Source organism: Rosa chinensis, chromosome 1 (assembly GCF_002994745.2).
Source record: "Rosa chinensis cultivar Old Blush chromosome 1, RchiOBHm-V2, whole genome shotgun sequence".
Classification (NCBI taxonomy): domain Eukaryota; kingdom Viridiplantae; phylum Streptophyta; class Magnoliopsida; order Rosales; family Rosaceae; genus Rosa; species Rosa chinensis.
Genome location: NC_037088.1, coordinates 20,436,134 through 20,454,770, shown reverse-complemented (window position 1 = coordinate 20,454,770; position 18,637 = coordinate 20,436,134). Strand labels below are relative to the sequence as shown.

The 18,637-nt window shown below is 37.3% G+C and overlaps 1 protein-coding gene across 2 annotated transcripts; it reads left to right on the top strand.

Moving 5' to 3' along the window:
* The first annotated feature begins 8,589 nt into the window (after positions 1-8,589).
* Positions 8,590-12,778, top strand: LOC112181559. Of its 2 annotated transcripts, XM_040512877.1 has the most exons (8): positions 8,590-8,747; positions 8,823-9,061; positions 9,173-9,322; positions 9,622-9,679; positions 9,761-9,862; positions 9,984-10,048; positions 11,136-11,164; positions 12,737-12,778. In XM_040512877.1, the coding sequence occupies exons 1-7, from the start codon at positions 8,726-8,728 to the stop codon at positions 11,145-11,147; spliced, it is 648 nt and encodes a 215-aa protein (XP_040368811.1). In that variant the 5' UTR covers positions 8,590-8,725; the 3' UTR covers positions 11,148-11,164; positions 12,737-12,778. The 2 variants fall into 2 exon arrangements, with proteins under 2 accessions (XP_040368811.1, XP_024175702.2); XM_024319934.2 differs by lacking the exon at positions 12,737-12,778 and having other exon boundaries at positions 11,136-11,508.
* Positions 12,779-18,637: the final 5,859 nt, after the last annotated feature.

The window sequence follows — 18,637 nt, the reverse complement described above, 5'->3', positions numbered from 1 at the left end:
TGTGCTTTTGTTTCTTATATATGTGATATCTACTTGTTTATCTTTCACATATATTTGAGTGAATAAAAACTTTTAAGCATAAGCCTTGAATCTGGGAGAAGAAAAGAGTGTTATATCCATATGAGGTTTGAATCATGAGTTGTTTAATACACGTTAAGCTCCAACCATCACCATTGTTACCCCCAAGTCTTACATGCTTATATGTGGATTATATTTTGTAATTAACTCTCTAATATCTTAATGATGTAATTCTTGGTTAAGTGTTAATCTTTGTACCTTGAAAGTATGAGATTTATGAGACAAAATGTTAAAGGCATAATAGTCTTTTTGCTGTCAATGTTTTTGTCTTTGTTGTTTCGTTTTTGTGTTTTTGAGTCTTTGTGTTTTCGTTTGTCATACTTAGTCCTTTTTTTTAGTCTTTTAGTTTTTGTTTTGTTAAGCTGATTTTACTAAGGAATTAGCAAAATCTAAGTGTGGGGGTATTTGATAGGAGCATAAATTCTAATGTCTAACTCCCTATATTTTGCTAAGTTATTTCCTTTAACTTGATTATCTTAAAATGGAGTCTCAAAGACCAGAAATGCTACAAGGGACGCAGAAATGAAGAAATGGAAGTTCTCCCAATACGACTAGGAAGCTACCAAGAAACCAACTAGTCGTGTAATTTAACAATCTCTTCCGAAACAAAGCTAAATTACACAACCTTTATACCATTCAAATCTTCCGGATCCTAAATGGCCTATAATGCCGTGAGCCTAAATTCTTCCAGAACCTAAACTCACAACATCATGCATTAAATTTAGAGCAAGAAATTCAAGCAACTTAGTTCTTCGGAATAAGCTAAGCCACCACCTATTTAGCTACAGATGCCCACGGAATCAAGAGTTTATCACATTTTTCCGATTCATTAATTTCTTAAAGAATGCTTCTAGGTTATAAATCTATAAACACACTTAGGATACATGAAAGTATAGTAGCCAAAAGATTCAAAACATGCATAAACAACAAACCACATGGCAATTTACATTATTTGCACATAAGTTTAGTCCTAGCCTCAAATCCAACTACTCACAACACATGTTATTACAAATACAAGCCATGAACATCAAATTAAAGAGAGAAGGAAGAGAAAAGAGAAGAACTGCCCAACCTCCCACTAGCTCTCAAAGATGTCAAATGATGAGAGAATTGCTTCAACGTATGGGATTTTCGGTTCTTACAACCCAAAACACCATACATCCACAAAGCTCAAGAACAAGGAAGAACAAGGGCTTGTATATGTGAAAGCAAGTGTTGTGATTGATTTATAGTGTGTAGTAACTTCGGTTTTGGTGAAACCCAAGTGCCTACACACTTATTTCTCACACAAACTCAAAGAACTATGTACAAGGTATGAAAAACTAACCTAAAACTAGATAAAAGAGAGATTTGATGCTCCAAAATGAGGGGGCCAAGGGGATGCACGGTTTTGGGGAGAGAGGAAGGGTATTTAAAGGCCAAGGTAATCCAAATCAAGGGTGTAGATCAAAAGGAATGAAGGGCTAGATGTGATTGACAAATGTGTAAGCACAAAATGTGGATTTAGTTTTTGACTCCACATAGAAATGACCTAGAAAGCCCATAGATATTTTGGTGGAGGAGAAAAAGTAAGGGTAGAAGAGTCATTGTGTAGGGGAACAAGATAATAAATGGAAGACAAAGGTGTAAGGTGGAAGAATGGGACCACTTGTCATCTTTCAAATTTTGAATTTCAAAATAACCTATACCTGAAGTCTTCTCACCTAAAGTCTCTAACCCTAGTCAGCTCTTCCTTATCCTCGACACGTTCTCGGCCGGCCAACTAGAACAGATATGTCCGAAATCCGGTGTTGACCACCGTTGACCTATTTTTTGTTCTTTTGTTAACTTTCTTCTCCTTTCTTCCTTCAATTGAATCTCCACCGAGAGTTCGGAATTGGCCTTTGACGTCTTCAAACAAAATGTTCCTCCATGAGTGTAGATCATCCTGGTAAAATTTCAGAGCTTAATTAGCCGTGGTTTGCCCTAAAATGTTGCCGGAATCAGTATAGGTCCAGTTTTGCAGTTTTCATCTTGTAGTGCAGAAAATTGTACCGATTTTTTGAAGGCCTTTCACTCCAAACTAGCTCTTATACTCTTCATAAGAAATGATCCTTAGGATGTCTATATCTGGAAAGTTTCAACTCATTTGGTATTCATTTAGTCTGTCTGTCTCTCCTTCTTCCTTGCCCTGCACTACATAATCAATTTGGAAAATGGAATAATTGTGCAACAAGGATTCTGAATTCAATATGAAAGTGTTTTAGCAGTGCAAAGGAAGAGTCTAGAAGGTCACATGCCGTGCACATTACAGGGAATACACATTGGATTTGGATTTTGGAATCAAGATGAAGAATGGATTTCGGATTTGATTTGGACTTGCTTTTGCCGTGACATTCATGAAGGTTTTAGCATATTCTTTGACGTCAAGACTTCAATAAAGGCAAGAAGGACACTGATTGGATTTAATGATGTAATCTTGATGATGTGGAATTAATTTATTAGTCAGAAGATGTGTTAACCAATAAGAAAATTCAAAGGAAAGCCTGGATCAATACAAACTGAGAGAGAAGCAAGTAGAATTGAAATTGGAGAGCTTATGACATCTCAATATAAATACATAGCATATTTGACATTGCAAGGTTCACCACTTTCTCCACAATTTTGTATTCTCACTTGTGTTCTCTCTAGTTTCAGGTTTTTCACAATCTTCAAGAAGCTTTGCAGTGACCATCCCTATTCTTTGCCGTGATCATCACTTGTGCACTACCCTGGAGCTGCTTTGGATCTTTAGGATGTGACTAAGGGGTTGTTCATACCACCTTCTCCATGTATTCTTCATGGTTTAGTCTTTTTGTAATTAGAAAATCTGCTTTGGAATTTCTTTTGTGGAAATCGAAAACTATGAGTTAACAATATGATTTTTGGATTCAATTTTGATATTCTTTTCAATGTTTGATTCGTTTATGTGTTCTTGATTTTTGTTGGTTGCTGAAACATGAAATGATAATCTGATTTTGTTGGAATTCGCATGTTCTTGTTCTTTGATTCAAAACACATGTAATTGAGCTAGTAATTAGGTTTATGCTTTGTAACCTTAATTCAAATGAGTAGTAAAGGCTTGCTTTGAGTCGAAATCATATTATTTGTGTATTGAATTGACTTGCTTAGAGTACTTGGATTTGAATGATTATCAACTTTTACATAAACTTAATTATTTGAAAATTGATTTTCACAGGATTGCTTTGATTGTGTGATGCATGTTTTCAAAATAGATTGTTTTGGTGCTTTGCTGATTCAATTGATTAAAGAAAGTAAAATAAGGGACATTGGTTGCTTTGATCTTGTTGCTTGGTTGATGACTTTCCATGGTAACTAGTAAAGGTTTAAGGATGCATGTAATGAATTGAGCTTGAATTGTGATTGATGAATTGTTTTCCAAAGATTTCTCTTCCTACCTTTGTAAATAAAATCATTTTATGTTCTTTTGTTTTATGTTTCTGAAAATTTCGACTTTGTTCTTCATTTTGTGTTTGTGTATATGTGCATAAATTCGTTTTAGGTTTTGTATACAATAAACATCGTAAATTATGCTTGCAAATAATCTAATTTTGTAACTTGTAAATCGTAATTTAGATTTTAGGATTTAATTTTGACGTTAACATGTGTTAGTATTTGTGTTTGATATGTATCTGTGTAGTTAGAGTTTGTTTAGGATTTGCTGTTTGTGTTATGTTTGATTTTGATGCATTCAAAACGAGTGCCAATTTAAACCCTGAAAAGAAACATTATTAGTATAGAATAAGCAGGGATCGTTCAAACCAAGAATTGAGGGTACTTACATGCAACACACAAAATTATTAAGAACACACAACAATGTCACACAAAAATAAGAAAGCAAGAACATGAGGAGCAGAAAAATTGGAACTCCTTCAAATGCTTATTTGGTTCTTCAACGTTAAGGTCATGGAAGATGGGAAGTCTCTTAAGCAATCCAGATTTTATTTCAAAGTTGGCAGACTTCCCATTTGTAGCTGCAGGGCACACAATTGCATTGGCGAGCCTACCAGGCACATTTGAGGATGCAAGGTCTTTGATAGACTAGGTTCCTTCAGCCATTTGATTATCCTGGAATTTGAAGACTAAGTTAGTAAAGTAAAATTAATGGAAAATGCAAGCATAACGTTTAAATATACATGTTACACGAAATTACAAATTGTCACGCCCTTGATTTTTAACACAAATAAAAATCGATATATAATCCCATAATTATACATGCATGATCGTTCAATCATCAATACAAAATACTTGGAGATTTTTTCCCTTTAAACCAAGTACTTACTGATACCATGAACCCTCAAAGTTAATATACACTCGCTCCACAGATTTATATATTACACAAGCTTACGAATTAAATTGTCAACAACAAAATAAAACTTAAATGCTCCTCAGAGCTCGCTACAAGCGAAAGTCTTAATAACGGTAAAGTCACACAATTGGATTCCTACCGTATACTTGTATGCAAGCAATCTTAGTTTCAGCCACGATTATCCTGACTTACAGGATTAAGCCCTACATCATTGAATAGTGCACCGGATTGCCATACAACAAACCCGGTAAGCTCATGAAAGCTCGTATGAGTAACTCAAACACACACGCACAACTCACCCAACAAGGAAACCCGTCAACTCGTGAGTAAGAATCACACACTCTGTTTTCCTAAAACAACACATTCTTTTCCCAAAAGAAAACAACACAAGTCACCTCGTGACACAAATCATATTAATTGAAACTCTGACAATTCAATATGCATTTCCCCAAAATCACAACAAAAGTCACACCGTGACAAAATCATATAAATTGAACTCTGACAATTTAAATATGATACACAAGTCCTCCCCGGATATTTAAAAGAAAGAATCCCCGAAACTCTCTTTTAAAACACATTCTCAAATCAACACAAGTCACCCAGTGACAAAATCATAATAATTGAAATTCTGACAATTAAATATGATACACAAGTCCTCCCCGAACATTTAAAAGAAAGAATCCCCGAAACTCCCTTTTAAAACATATTCTCAAATCAACACAAGTCACCTCGTGACAAAATCATAATAACTGAAACTCTGACAATTAAACACAAGTCCTCCCCGGACATTTAAAAGAAAGAATCGCCGAAACTCCTTTTTAAAACACATTCTCAAATCAACAAGTCACCCCGTGACAAAATCATAATAATTGAAACTCTAACAATTAAATATGATACACAAGGCCTCCCTGGACATTTAAAAGAAAGAATCCCCAAAACTCCTTTTTAAAACACGTACTCATGAACAGCAGATAGCTCCCCGCTACCCCCATGATGTACAATGACAACATACTAGAGCTCTAACTGATCGTATCCACTCACCCAACCAAAGGCGTGGAGTCCCGATATATATGTCTGAGGTCACTCCCAGCAACCCCGAATCCTCAAACCTCCCCGGTCGTCAGATCAAAACCTTTCAAAACGGTCACTTAGGACCAAAAGTTACTCAACTCACACCTTGTAACCTTCAATCATCAGACCTCCCCGGTCGTCAAATCAAAACATTAAGCAAGTCGCTCTGGACCCAAAATGTTAAATCAAATCAAAAGGAGACATCACCACTTGTGACTCCCAGTTGTTAGATCAAAACATTAAGCAACACACACCAAATCTTGACACTTTTCAAACAATAGAAATTCCTAATTCCTAAACAATGTTTCCCGAAAAGTCAAGCCCTAAACAATAGGATGAAACCCATCAATCCCTATTGCTTAATTCACCCATCAACCCATAAGAATATATATATTTCACGTAAATATATTTACACGTGGTCATTCACTCAGGAATGCCGCTAATACCAACTATAGTTGCAGTTAACCAAATAACTCTATTCGTAAATGAACATTGTGAGATTACTCACCTCAAAACTCCCGTTGCGTCTTCAATACAGAATAAAGCAGCCAAACCACAAAACAATCGTTCAAGAATACTTCGTCAAGTACCTAATCACATACGGTTCAACTTAGTAACAATTCACAATCGATTTAAGTCCCAAACCCCCGTTTTGAATAAAAATCCCCAAAGTGGCGCCAATCGAGGTGAAACCACATCCGAGACCTCCCAAAGTCTCCAGAATACTTCCACAATCGATATGTCCAAACCACATGTCGTCAATCGGACGCTCAGATCCTCACGGATTGAATAAATCAAACGGTCCGAAACTGTAAAAATCATGACAAATTCATATGAGCTCCAAAAATTGCGTATTATATATCGAAACACTCGTATCGACTAGTAGAAGATATATAATACCAGAAACAGTCCTTCACATGGCCAGAACGCTGCCACAGGCGCCAAAACTCAATATTTCACAAAACTCCCAACAACAAAGATCTTCATCTCAGCATGCTTATCAACTTTCATAACTAGCCTCAAATCAGAATCTAAGCACAAAGGGTCCAAAAAGGCTGTTCAATCCGAGCTGAACTAATTTCCACGTGAATCGACCCAAACAACCTCCACAGATCGATCAGGGAGGCTCCTACGAACTCACACCATGAAGCATGAAGCCACGATGTCGCTGGAACTGCATTTTCTGATAGGGTCCGAATACACCAAATTTCGCCGCCTTACTGTGCCGTTGCCACTGAGAATCAAAGCCACAGAATGCCATAGGGAGGAGCGCACGGTGGAGACGAGCCGATCTTGAAAGTTTCACCAGAATAGGTCACCGGAGCTGCGAGTTCCGGCCGGGTCGGGTCAATCGCGGGTGAGGAGAGAGAATGGAGAGTTTTCTTATTTCTGGAAATGGAAAGTGAGAAAATTAAAACAGTAAGTTTCCGAAAATGGAAACTCCTATTTATAGAACTTTCCCAAAACTTCAAATACTCATAACTTTCACATACGAACTCCGATTTTCGCGTTCCACATGTCAACGAACTCGTATCGCCGCTCTCTACAACTTTCGTGAAGGAAATTTTTGGAGGATCCCAACGTATAAAAAGTCAACCTTTGTGCCCCCCTTAAAGTCATATATACTTTCCGAATACAAATTCGTCCGAAACACTTCCGCTCCATCCACAAGCCACGAAACAGTCCAATAACCATAAATTAAATTCTGAAAAATTCTCGGAAAATAATAAAGAATTTTCAGGGCATCACACAAATATTTTTGTTACATTTTACATGTGTTTTGTTTATTTCAAAATTCGATCATAAGCCCAAAATCAAAGTTGGAACGTGCGGCCCAAGTATAGTCGCCTAGGCATAAATTTCCTTTTAAATCCTTTGGGCAACCTTACTGAAATGACCAGGTGGGGGAGGCCAAACACAAGAGGCAGAATCCATTTTGGCTTGAGATACTCCCACATATGGTTTGGGTCCATTTGTAAGCACTTCTATATCCAAAACCCATCATGGACGTTGTCCCCTTTCTAGACACAATTCCACATAGGTTATACTTACTTAGATAAGAAAAGTCCTAAGTGTAGAGACAGTTCAGCAAGTGTTAATAAAGACCACCCTCAACCTTAAGGGACCTGAACTAGGTGCCCTTAAAGGGTTTAGGTCAATATAAATAAAAGAGACTTCACTTATTTCCAAAATTAACCTTAATTCATTAAACGCATAGCAAATATTAGTCTCATCATGAGGTTGGGCATACATGGAGTCGAGACATAGTCAACAGCACAGCTTCCGCATATTCATTTTATCTCTATTTTCCTTGTTTACCTTTTGTATTAGAATTGCTTTGATAACCTATGAGATTGATGTTATTAAGTTGAGACATATACTTGGGAAATTGGAGATGTTGTGATTTGGGGAGTAGGGTGACTCTAGGAGAATAATGATGGTTTGTCTAGAAGTCTTTTTCTACATGTTTTGGGCAGTCCATTTTAGGAGGAACTCTGCCGAATTTTCAGTAGAGTTATTCTTGAAGTGGGCTCCGTAGGGCCACATCGAGTTTTAGGGTGAAATCCGAGACATGCCCTGTTAGAGGGACACTCACTTGCAGGATTTCCAACTCACCTGTGATTGAAACCCTGGTTTCCTGTACACTACAAACCAGGCCAACTGCCAATCATAGCCAAAACCATCATTACTCATCATTCAGTTTCCTTACCGACTATAGGCAGCGAGAGTGTCCATTTCATGGCCCATGCCATATGAAGTCACTGTTAATTCCCTACGTACACTACTAAGGTGACACGGGCTCGACACAACATATGATCATATAGACTCTTTTATCATTCCCTAAACTTTTTTTTTTATCTTTTCTCTATTTAGGATCCGATTGAATGCATATGGGCCTTTTTTTTTCCTTCTTTTTTTTCTTCCAGAAAGGTGGTGTAAAAGAAAAATACAAAAATAGTATTTTCTGAATGCATATGGACTTTAAAAATACAAAAAAAATTGTATTTTGGAGTTAACATCGAGGAAAGAAAAGAAAAAAGGATGGTATAAAAGTTATTTCTCTGGATTGCGGAACACCAGGAACAGACTGAACCCTGAAAAGACTTGCAAATTCCGCCAACAAAAAAGAAAAGAAAAAACAAGAGCAGAATATGAGTATGTTGAGGCGTAATTGCTTGAACGCGTTGGGATCTGTGAGACGTCTCAGCCATCTCCGATTTCGAAATTATGCAAGCTGCGGCTGTGTCGGGTACTTCATGCTCTAAAAGTAGTCGGATTTCGGATGAGTTATGGTTTCTTATGCGGGTCTAAATTTTATGTGCAGAGATGCCCCGCAAAATTTGGGTGTTCGGTTGTGGCCCGAAAGACCATGCTTATGTGATTGAGTTTATTGATCAGTACTGGGAGACTCTCATGCCTGGAGAATCAGTGTTCCTGTTTCCCTGGATGGGTACAATTGCTCATGTGCAGTGTTCCAACGAGAAGCAGCTTATAGTTCCTGACCACACAGTTTTCACCAACGACCTTTGCCCGGTCACAATTAGTGGTCTGGTTTCTCTCAAGGTGATATTATCGATCAAATTCTTGAACTCTCCAGGGCTATTACTTGTATAGCTACTGAGAAGATTTCTCTCTCTCTCTCTCTCTCTCTCTCTCTCTCTCTCTCTCTCTCAGATTGAGGATGTTACGCGGGCCTCGTATCTTCCTGAAAATCCTATGGCTACAGCTATTAGGTTTGCCCAGACTGCCATGCGTTCTGCGGTTGGGAAAGTGGCTTATGATAAGTTACATCTCGAAACACGATACATCAACAATTTCATATTGGTACGTTTAATTTGCTCTTGATTACAACAAGTCTAGAATCTCTAAATCAATCAGGTCATAGCTTCTAATTATTGTTTGATTTCTCTGATAATCTAGAGGGTGAGTTTTAGGGGAAAGATTTGGGAAAAGCTGAAAACCTCCTCCTTTCCTCTGTTGAGTTTTCTTCTTTTTCTTTTTCTTTTTCTTTTTCTATTTCTGGTAGTAACATCTTTCAAGTAATTCAATTTTATTTATTTATTTATTTTTATTTTATTTTATAATTTAACATATTAACTTAACTGCACGACATTATGTTGCAGAACGAACTCAGCATTAGATTCTACTTACTGGGCTTGAGGTGTCTTCAGTTTGATATAAGTATGGCACCACTTTAGCAAATGTTTCTAGTTGTGTTCAGAAGAAATCTTTGTCAATGCTTGACTTGTGCTACTTGTTTAGAGCTTCCGCAGGAGGTGCTAGAAGGAATGGATATCCGTGCAGCAGTCAAACGCATCAAACGCATCAAAGGCATCGATGGCGTAATTCTTGATGAGTCTCAGAGTAAGCAACTCTTAACTAATCTAGTCACATTTATACTAATATTGTGAAATAACATCAGCTCCTGTAGTTTTATACTTTTGTCATTTGCCGTTTCTCAATTCTTGATTTCATTCTTTTGTAGAAGAAGAGCTACACGGCCTTCACCAAGCCTTGTCAAAGAATGTTGAGGAAACCAGTGGGACACGTGTGAGTTTCTTCATTTCCCTTGATTGTGTTAAAGTGTTGCTTCGGATTATTTTTTCTTTGGGAATATAGAAATTGTAGATGCACAGAATGATCAAGCTGTCTGCAACTTTCTATGCTGTAGCTTAACTGTACGAGCTGTTTCATCCACTTTGAATCTTCATGCACCAATTAGAGAACATCCGACTTTCTTATCTATCACAGATGCACATTCTGACCTTCTGTGATCTGCTTTACCCTTCAGGACTTATACAAGTTCTTTAGGTCGCAATCCATGTCAGTTGTTCCAAATAATTGATCTGCTGTTTTGCATATTTCTCGTCTAAAGTATGTGACATATATGAATAAGATTTTCCCTTGTCCATCTTGTCAAACAGGCTTTGCTTTATTAGTTTGGAAAGATTAGTTGTAAATCCCCAACTCTCTAGCTTAAGTGCATAAGTTAGTTATTGAAATTTTGTGTCAGGTTTCTTCTTCTTGTCCTGTTCTGCCCCTCCTCCCTCCACTCCCCGATTAACTCTTCATGCTTGGTATGAAATATAGTGTCTGGGTTAGAAGTTTTTCTAAGTCATGATTCTTTTTTCTTCTTTTTTTTTTTTTCCCTTGAAACAGAAGATTGTGAGCTTTATTCTGTCGGCATCTGTGCTTGTGCTTTTATTCTGTTGCTTAAGTACTCACGTTAGTTATTGAAATTTTGAGTCAGGTCTTTTTCTTGTGTTGTTCTGCCTCGTCCCCCTCCACAATTCGATTAACTCTACATGCCTAGTATGAAATATTTAGTGTCTGTGTTGGCCAAACTTCTAAATCATGATTCTATTCATTTTAATATTTTTTTTTCCCTTTCTATCTTGAAAAAGAGGACTGTGAGCTTTATCCTGCATAGGCATATTAGGACATTAGGTTATTGCATCTATTTGTATTTTCTCTTTAAGTAAATCTGAAGAAAATGGGCTGGTTTAATTAGCATCTTCTACAGCTAAGAATACATTTTTCATGTTCTATGTTTGATAGCATATGTTGGGAGTCACTCTTGAAAATATATTCTGCGTCTTTTAGAGAGAAGGAGCTAATATTTTTGTCTGATTTGCAGGCTGCTGCTTGAGTAATGTTGCCAAACAGGTGGAAACAGAACCATGAACTTTGTTTATATACTCGCATCACAAAAAGCTTTGTTTATATACTTTTTAAATTTGATAAAATTATTTATAAGGCATTGGATGGGTGAACTGGAAACCTTTTTCCTGGTGCTGTTGTTCCAACAGGAAGCTTTGTTTATATACTTTTTAAATTTGATAAAATTATTTATAAGGCATTGGATGGGTGAACTGGAAACCTTTTTCCTTGTTCCAACAGGAGATCTGAGAAAGGGGTGCCAGGTCAACCCAACGTTGTTTACTAATTAACACCACCTACAAACTAAGGGGGGTGTATTGTATATGGAATTAGTGGAAGTTTTAAAGAAATCTATGGAATTTAAAAGTCTGGGTGTATTTAATATAGACTTTTAATAGTCCATGAAAGTCTTGAGGTATTCAATTAGGATTTTTAAAGACTTCATGAATTCCACCAAAATCTGGGGGTATTCAATTAGGACTTTTAAAAATGAATAAAAGTACAGAGGTATTCAAAATATCATTCATACTTATGGAATTAGAAAATCATGGATAATCATGAACTTTGTAGTGTTAACTATATTTACCAAACTCCAATAATTTTCCAGCCTCCAGACCAAAGATTTCAAAAAGTCTATCAAAGTTTCCTCTCCAAAAAAAAAAGAAAAAGGTCTATCAAAGTTCTTCTCTCTACGCACGAAGAAGTTTGTCATTCATCATATCTCTTTCTTAATTTTTTTTCTTTTCTCTAATCTTTTATGATATCAACATTTTTTGATACACAACATGTTCATTGTAGTTGTTGAATGTGATTTTTGTTTTGTTTTGTTTTTTTTTTTTCAATTGTGATACTTCGAACCCTAATGGCAATAAAAATGATTTATGAAACCCTAAAACTCAAATATTGTGGTCTAACCCTAAGACCTTGAACCATACTAAATTTTATTTTATTAATTAATTATTCTCATTAATTTGAATTTATATTATGGTTCAAAAAAAGGTTGAACAATTGAATTTCAACTGATTGATTATAGATCAAGACATTGACCAATATTGCTATAATATATGTTAATCGGTGAAAACAAAATTGATGAGAATAATTAACCATAAACATCAAGTGATCTATATTGTATATTTATGTTGCTGGGAGATTAGGAATGAGAACAAACTCGCTAGACAGACTAACAATCATTTATTTGAGTCAATTTCTATTAGAAGAAACTAGAGCATTGAAGAGACAACAAGTTATTATTTTGTTTTGTGTTTGGGCTGCATTTGTTTTATTTTTTTTGTTTTTTGTTTTTGTGTTTGTTTTTTATTTTTTATACATCCTAGGAAATTTGTAGAAGTCATTCATAATAAAGTATATAGATTTTCATGAATCAATAAAAGTCTATTGCTAAAATCAATGGTTTTAAGAAATCCATAACAGTCTATCAACTTTTTAAAGAGTCTGTGGACTTTTCAAAAAGTCTGTCATTTAAAAAAAGTCTGCACAAATCCAAATACAATACACCCCCCTAACTTACCAAACTTGTTGGTTTTTTTATTTTTATTAATTTATTCAATTATTTTGCAGGATATTGAAATGGCAGGTTGACTTCAGGAATTGATTTGTCAGGATTGGAACCTGTTATTTCCATTTAAATCGTTATCCAGTTAATGGTGAATGGTTTTAAGTGGATTAGGAAAGTGAGACTGGAGTTCTTGTTTCATTTCTCAGATGCTTATGTCTCTATGTTGATACTTATTTTCGTTTCTTCGGAACTGTTTCCAAATCTTCCAATAGAAAAATGTGGGGACTCTGGATTATCAGCTTATTATCTTTTTGTTCATTCACACCACAAATTCCTACCTAGCCTATACACTTTTATCCGACCATTCCATGGTAGTTGGTGAAGTGATTTGAGAGAATGACTTTATGTTTGAGTGCTTCAAAAGAAAAGAAGAAAAGTCAAAAGTGTGAGGTTACAAAAGAATAAGTGTGGGGGTGAGTGATTTGTATAGAAAATAAAGTTCTCAAAAAAAAAAAAAAAGTTTGTGAAAATAGAAAGAAATTTTATGGTAAAGAAAAGTAGAAAAGAAAAAGTTGTGTGAAGAAAAGAAAAGAAAAAAGAAGAAGAGTATTACGTAGTTTAACGTGGGTTGCACAATGGGATTAGAGTGAGTGATTAGTATTCGAAAGCAAAAGTCTTAAATCTCTACAAGAGAGAGTTGCTTCACTGGCTTCCATGGACTTTGTCTTTCCCTATCCTTCATTTCTATTAACCATTTGCCCTTAGCCCCATTACAACCAAATAAAAGACCTCTTGAATTTGAATGTTGTGGACTACCCAGCGGAGATGAGATCGAAGATTAAGCATATGGCGGCGCATGTTGTGAAATTGTTTTTGAGTGAAACACATATATCCCCTAAACACTTTAGCGGTAATATTTAGTGAACCTATGTGAGTTTAGTAGGTTATGTCGGGTCTTCTATATGCCTATTTGATTATGGTGGATTGATTTGACACATGGTCAACACATCCATATACTTGAGCATCTATTACATGTGCATCTTAATTGCCTTACAAATTCATAAATCCTATGTTGTGCTTACATCTACTTCATGGTCATGTACATAATTAGTTCTCCGAGGACTATGGTTGGAAATGCTAATACCGCATTTTACTTATGTTTGAGTTGGTAGATTTTCAGATTATGTTTCATACGTTGACTCTTTTCAGTGGTTTTGGTCTGATGTCCAGTTGCGGACCAGGATTTTAGTTATATGTGGCTTAATAGACTCATGGCCTGAATTTGTTGCTGTTATCTTACTCTGGCTTGACAAATAGATTGCGGTTGGGGAGGGGGGCGTATAGGGTAGAAAATGCTAGAATTAGTTCATTATATTAGAATTACTCCATCAATCTACAAAATAAGAACCCATATATCAGAAAACAAAGCCATTAAATGACGGGCATTTCCAGACAAGATTGAGGAATACCTCTTCTTTAATTGATCGTATTCCGAGTCATGAGAGCCTTCTCACGATCCCACTGTTTGTTTCTGTTTGAGCAATGCGAGGTCACTTCCCAGCTTGCTTAACATTTCTTTCGATGATTTATCTGAGTCATGAGAGCCTTCTCGCTTTCCCAGTGTTTATCTGTGTCAGCTTGTTTCTGTAATGTATCCGTCAGAAAGAACTGCTGCAAAAACAAGGGCGCTATCTGATATTTTCTGTACTCATTCAACGTGGTTGTTCCTATACATCGTAGTTCACCCCACCCAAGCATTGGTTTCAACAAGTTCCCAGAATCCATCTGTAGCCCCTAACAAAAACAATCACGTTACAAGAATATAAAAAGACAATCTCACAGATTAACTAGAAAATAACTAGCTTTGCCAGAAGAAGCACACACACCTACTTCTACAACAGTATGAATCTCATCAATGAACATTTGGGATTGAAAATTATTTTTCAAATAAGTGCAATTGGGTAACATCTTCAATGGCAACACAAGGCAAAATGCAAATTTAGATCCAAAATAAAACATAAAGGAACTTTTTCATTTAATAGAATAAATTTTGAATAGTTCAGAATGAATTGAATCCATGGTAAAATATTTAGAACGTTACATGTTGCCAACTTTGAACAATTAATGCAAAATTTGTTTCTCACCCATACCCCTCACTTGACCTCCTGGTTGACGCTCAAGATAAGTCTACATTTTTGTTAGTCGAGGTAGCTGGTGTTCCATCTGTGCCAATGTAACCTAGAAACATACCACAATTATCACCGTGAAAATTCTGGAAATATAATGGTCTTAGTAATGAACAACTTAACCCAGAGTGCGTTTCAGTCTGGTTGGTTCACTGATTGTTCATTTTGATTCTTTTATGGTTTATTCAAGGGTGTGCAAAACTAGGTGGTGGTGGACAGAATCAGTGCAGATGAGCTTATAGTTTGTATAGTATCTTTGTTGCCCCTAAAGGAAGCAGCCAGGGGCGGATCCAGGATTCCAAGTTCGGTGGGGCTTGGATTTCTTACCGGTCATTGCTCTTACTGAAATTACCGATCATTGCTCTACCCCCGTTCAAAAGATTCACTCTTGATTGGAATTGTCACAGATTTGGCTGCATCATTTACGGACGTAGTTGGGAAAGTTTGAGCTTTTTTGGAGAACTGTTTAGCAGCTGCTCGTGCACCAGCTATGGCTGCATTGAGACTCAAAGATCTTCCAGCTTCAGATGTTCTAGATTGATCAACGTTTGCAGATATAGACCCCGGCTTCAAGGAAAATGGATCTTGTGAATTTGGAAGGAGAGGAGTAGTTCCCAAACAAAAAAAAACAAGACTATATACCTAATATTTTTTTCCGGCACAGAAAGCCCGGTGGGGCTTGAGCCCTACCCAGCCTGTGGCTGGATCCGCCCCTGGAAGCAGCAGCTACTAGCACCCTATCTCCTCGATGGCGCCATTTCTGGACCTTCATTACCACACTCGATTTTCACCATGATATTTTTCTCAACTGCGTCCAATGTTCATACACATGAGTAAGAATAGAGTCGGAGATCGATAGGGACTTGAGTAAGAATAGAGTCGGAGATCGATAGGGACTTGAATTGGGTGAACAGTGCAGTGAAACAACATAAGAGGCACAACTATTCAACTGCATACGATATAAATGATCCAAGGGTGCGAGTTCCATTTACACGTGGGTCCAATTCGCCTTGGGAAAGAGAGTCTAAAACTTCAATTTGCTCATCTTGAAAAACTGAGTTTTTCCCAAAGGGGGAAATGAGATTAAGGCGGTCTTTAGTACTTTTTCCACATTCGGGCCAACTTTTTATAGGGAGGATTTAGTGCACCGACATAAATAAATGGTTAGATTATATTAAGGGGTTTTGTTCACTTACACCATTTTTAGAGATTTTTTTCCCACTTACCCCACTAAGTTTTTTTAATTCTCTCTTACCCAAAACACTCTAAGGAGGTCTTCCCTAATACCCCATTAAGATTTTTTTTTTGTTTTTTAATTTTTTTTAATACCATTTTACCCTTACCCCTTTGTTACTTAGAGAGAGAGAGAAAATAGAAGAGAGAGAAACCATGAGAGACTTCGCCGGAGCCCGATCCCGGACGCCGGAGTCCGGTCACCGGCCGCCGGATTCCGGTCACCGGCTGCCGCCCACCGGAATTTGCTGAAAATCTCACTGGAAAGTTTTTTTGCCCCCAATAGACATCTATTCCCCCCAATAGACGACTATCAACCATGTATTGCCCCCCAATAGATGACTATCAGCCATGTATTGCCCCCCAATAGACTTTTATCAGCCATGTATTGCCCCCCAATAGACGACCATCAGCCATGTATTGCCCCCCAATAGACGTCTATTAGCCCCCAATAGGACTTTCAGTTGCCAAAATGAGAACTAATCTCCCTAAATTTAGACAAATAAAACTTTGATTACAGAAAAAACAAGGAGATTACATAAATTCAAAACATCTATTGCCCTCTAATAGAGGGGTAATAGACGTCAATTAGAGAGCAATAGACATTCAAAACTTTTTTTTTCCTTTTTCCTTTCCTTCTGTCCTGTTGCTTAAAAAAAAAAAAAACTAGAAATTGATTTGGGCACCCAGTCTTCTCCCTTCTTCGCCGGTTGTAGAACCTGGACCGGACCCCTAAGTTCGCAACTGTGATTCTTTACAACCTATGAACAAATCGATGATCTTCTTGTTCAAAACGACGACGATTCGATGCCGGAGCTTGAGTCCCCTGACCTCAGACTGAAACGACATGTCGTGGATGCCCAAGGGACTTGAGGTAGTCCCAGATCATGACTTGTTGACCGGGGAGGCTGGGTCGGGTCCGCCTCCGACTATGGCGAAGATTTGGGTGGTGCCGAGCATACGGATTCGAAAGCATAAGTGGATTAAGAAGTGAATTAAGAAGAAGAAGAAGATTGCGAGGACCTGATCGGCGGTGGGAGAAGAAAACGAAGGCGGAGCAGGTTGGTCGTCGGAGCAGGAAACTTGCAGTAAGCGAGGCTGCGTCGGAGTCGGTGGTGCGAGAGATATGAGAGAGAGATCAAGGTGAGAGTGAGCGGAGGGATGTCCGGCGAGATCGTCTTGGTCAGTCGGTGCCGGAAGTCGTTCGCCTTGGTGACCGAGTTGGGGAGAGAGAGAGAGAGATCGAGGTGACTCAGGTGAGAGAGAGAGTGCGTATGCAGATTGGGTCGATGGCACGATGTAAATTCATTAATTAGCTTAGGGCGAAATTGTCATTTTGTTTTAAAATGGACAAGTGAGAACAAAAATCTCTTGCTGGGGTAAGTGGGATAATTTTCCCTCATTTTGGGGCTTTGGGTCAAGGACCCTTATATTAAATACACTCTTAGGTTATTAATAAAAATATTAAATATAAATATCAAGAGTTGAGATCATGTTATAAGTGTTGGGTCATTTGCACCGTCGGTGCATAGAATAATTTCCAAACTTTTAAATAGGGTCTGCTTTAAAGCACTTGTGGAAATGACCCAACACTTATAAACTTGCTGCTTAAGAATGTACCACAGCTTGTTGAGCTGTCCATTTCTTCCCACCGATTTTCAGTTAGACTGTCATTCTCAGCGAGAGGTTGTCAAATCTCAGCTAGAGGCTCTCTGACTGAACAAATTTGGGGTGTGTGTGTGTGTAACAGTTAATAATGTATAACGTTTTGATTTCCTTCTGTTGCACAATGTTAGTGCCTCGTCCCCCGTTTGGTTTTCAGATCTACGAGGGGAAACATGAGTGTCCTACATTTGTAAATCTCAAGCATTTGGAACTAGGATTGAAAGACGGTTGCTGTCTACTTCAATTGGTTTCTTTAATGACGGCATCTCCTTTTTTGCACAAACTTGTATTGAAGGTATATAATCTCACTAAAACTTATTTGATATTCCTTAACCGGTTTTGATTTGTAGCATGGCTCCATATGTGATGCATCGCTCTCTCCTTTTTACGTTTCGATCATGCCATATCATTTTCTTAGTAATTTTAAAATCATGTAAGTGATTGTACCAAAACGAGATCATATCTACAACTCGATTGAAATTCTCGTATTTTCGTCGTACGCCAAATAAAGAAATAATAAAAAAACACCTAGTCCCCACCTAGGCTTCCCCGTGGGCTTCTTAAGTGCTAGGACCAAATTACCGCCTGCCTAGCGCCTAGCATCTTTTAGAACATTGGATAAGACTAGGATTAGCTATCTTAACTTGTTGGAATGCAATCCTATTCAGTCAAGTTAACAAATCCAATCTTGTCATGTGTACCAAATCCGGCCTATGTGCGCTGTAACACTAAATGTTTCCCACAAAATGCTCTCTACCTCCAAACCAGACACACGAGAATTTGAAAAATAATGAGAATACAAACACGTGATCTAAACTTAATTTAATCTCAGAAACACTTTCACAGAAGGAAAAGGTATGAAAAAAGAATTGAAAAAAA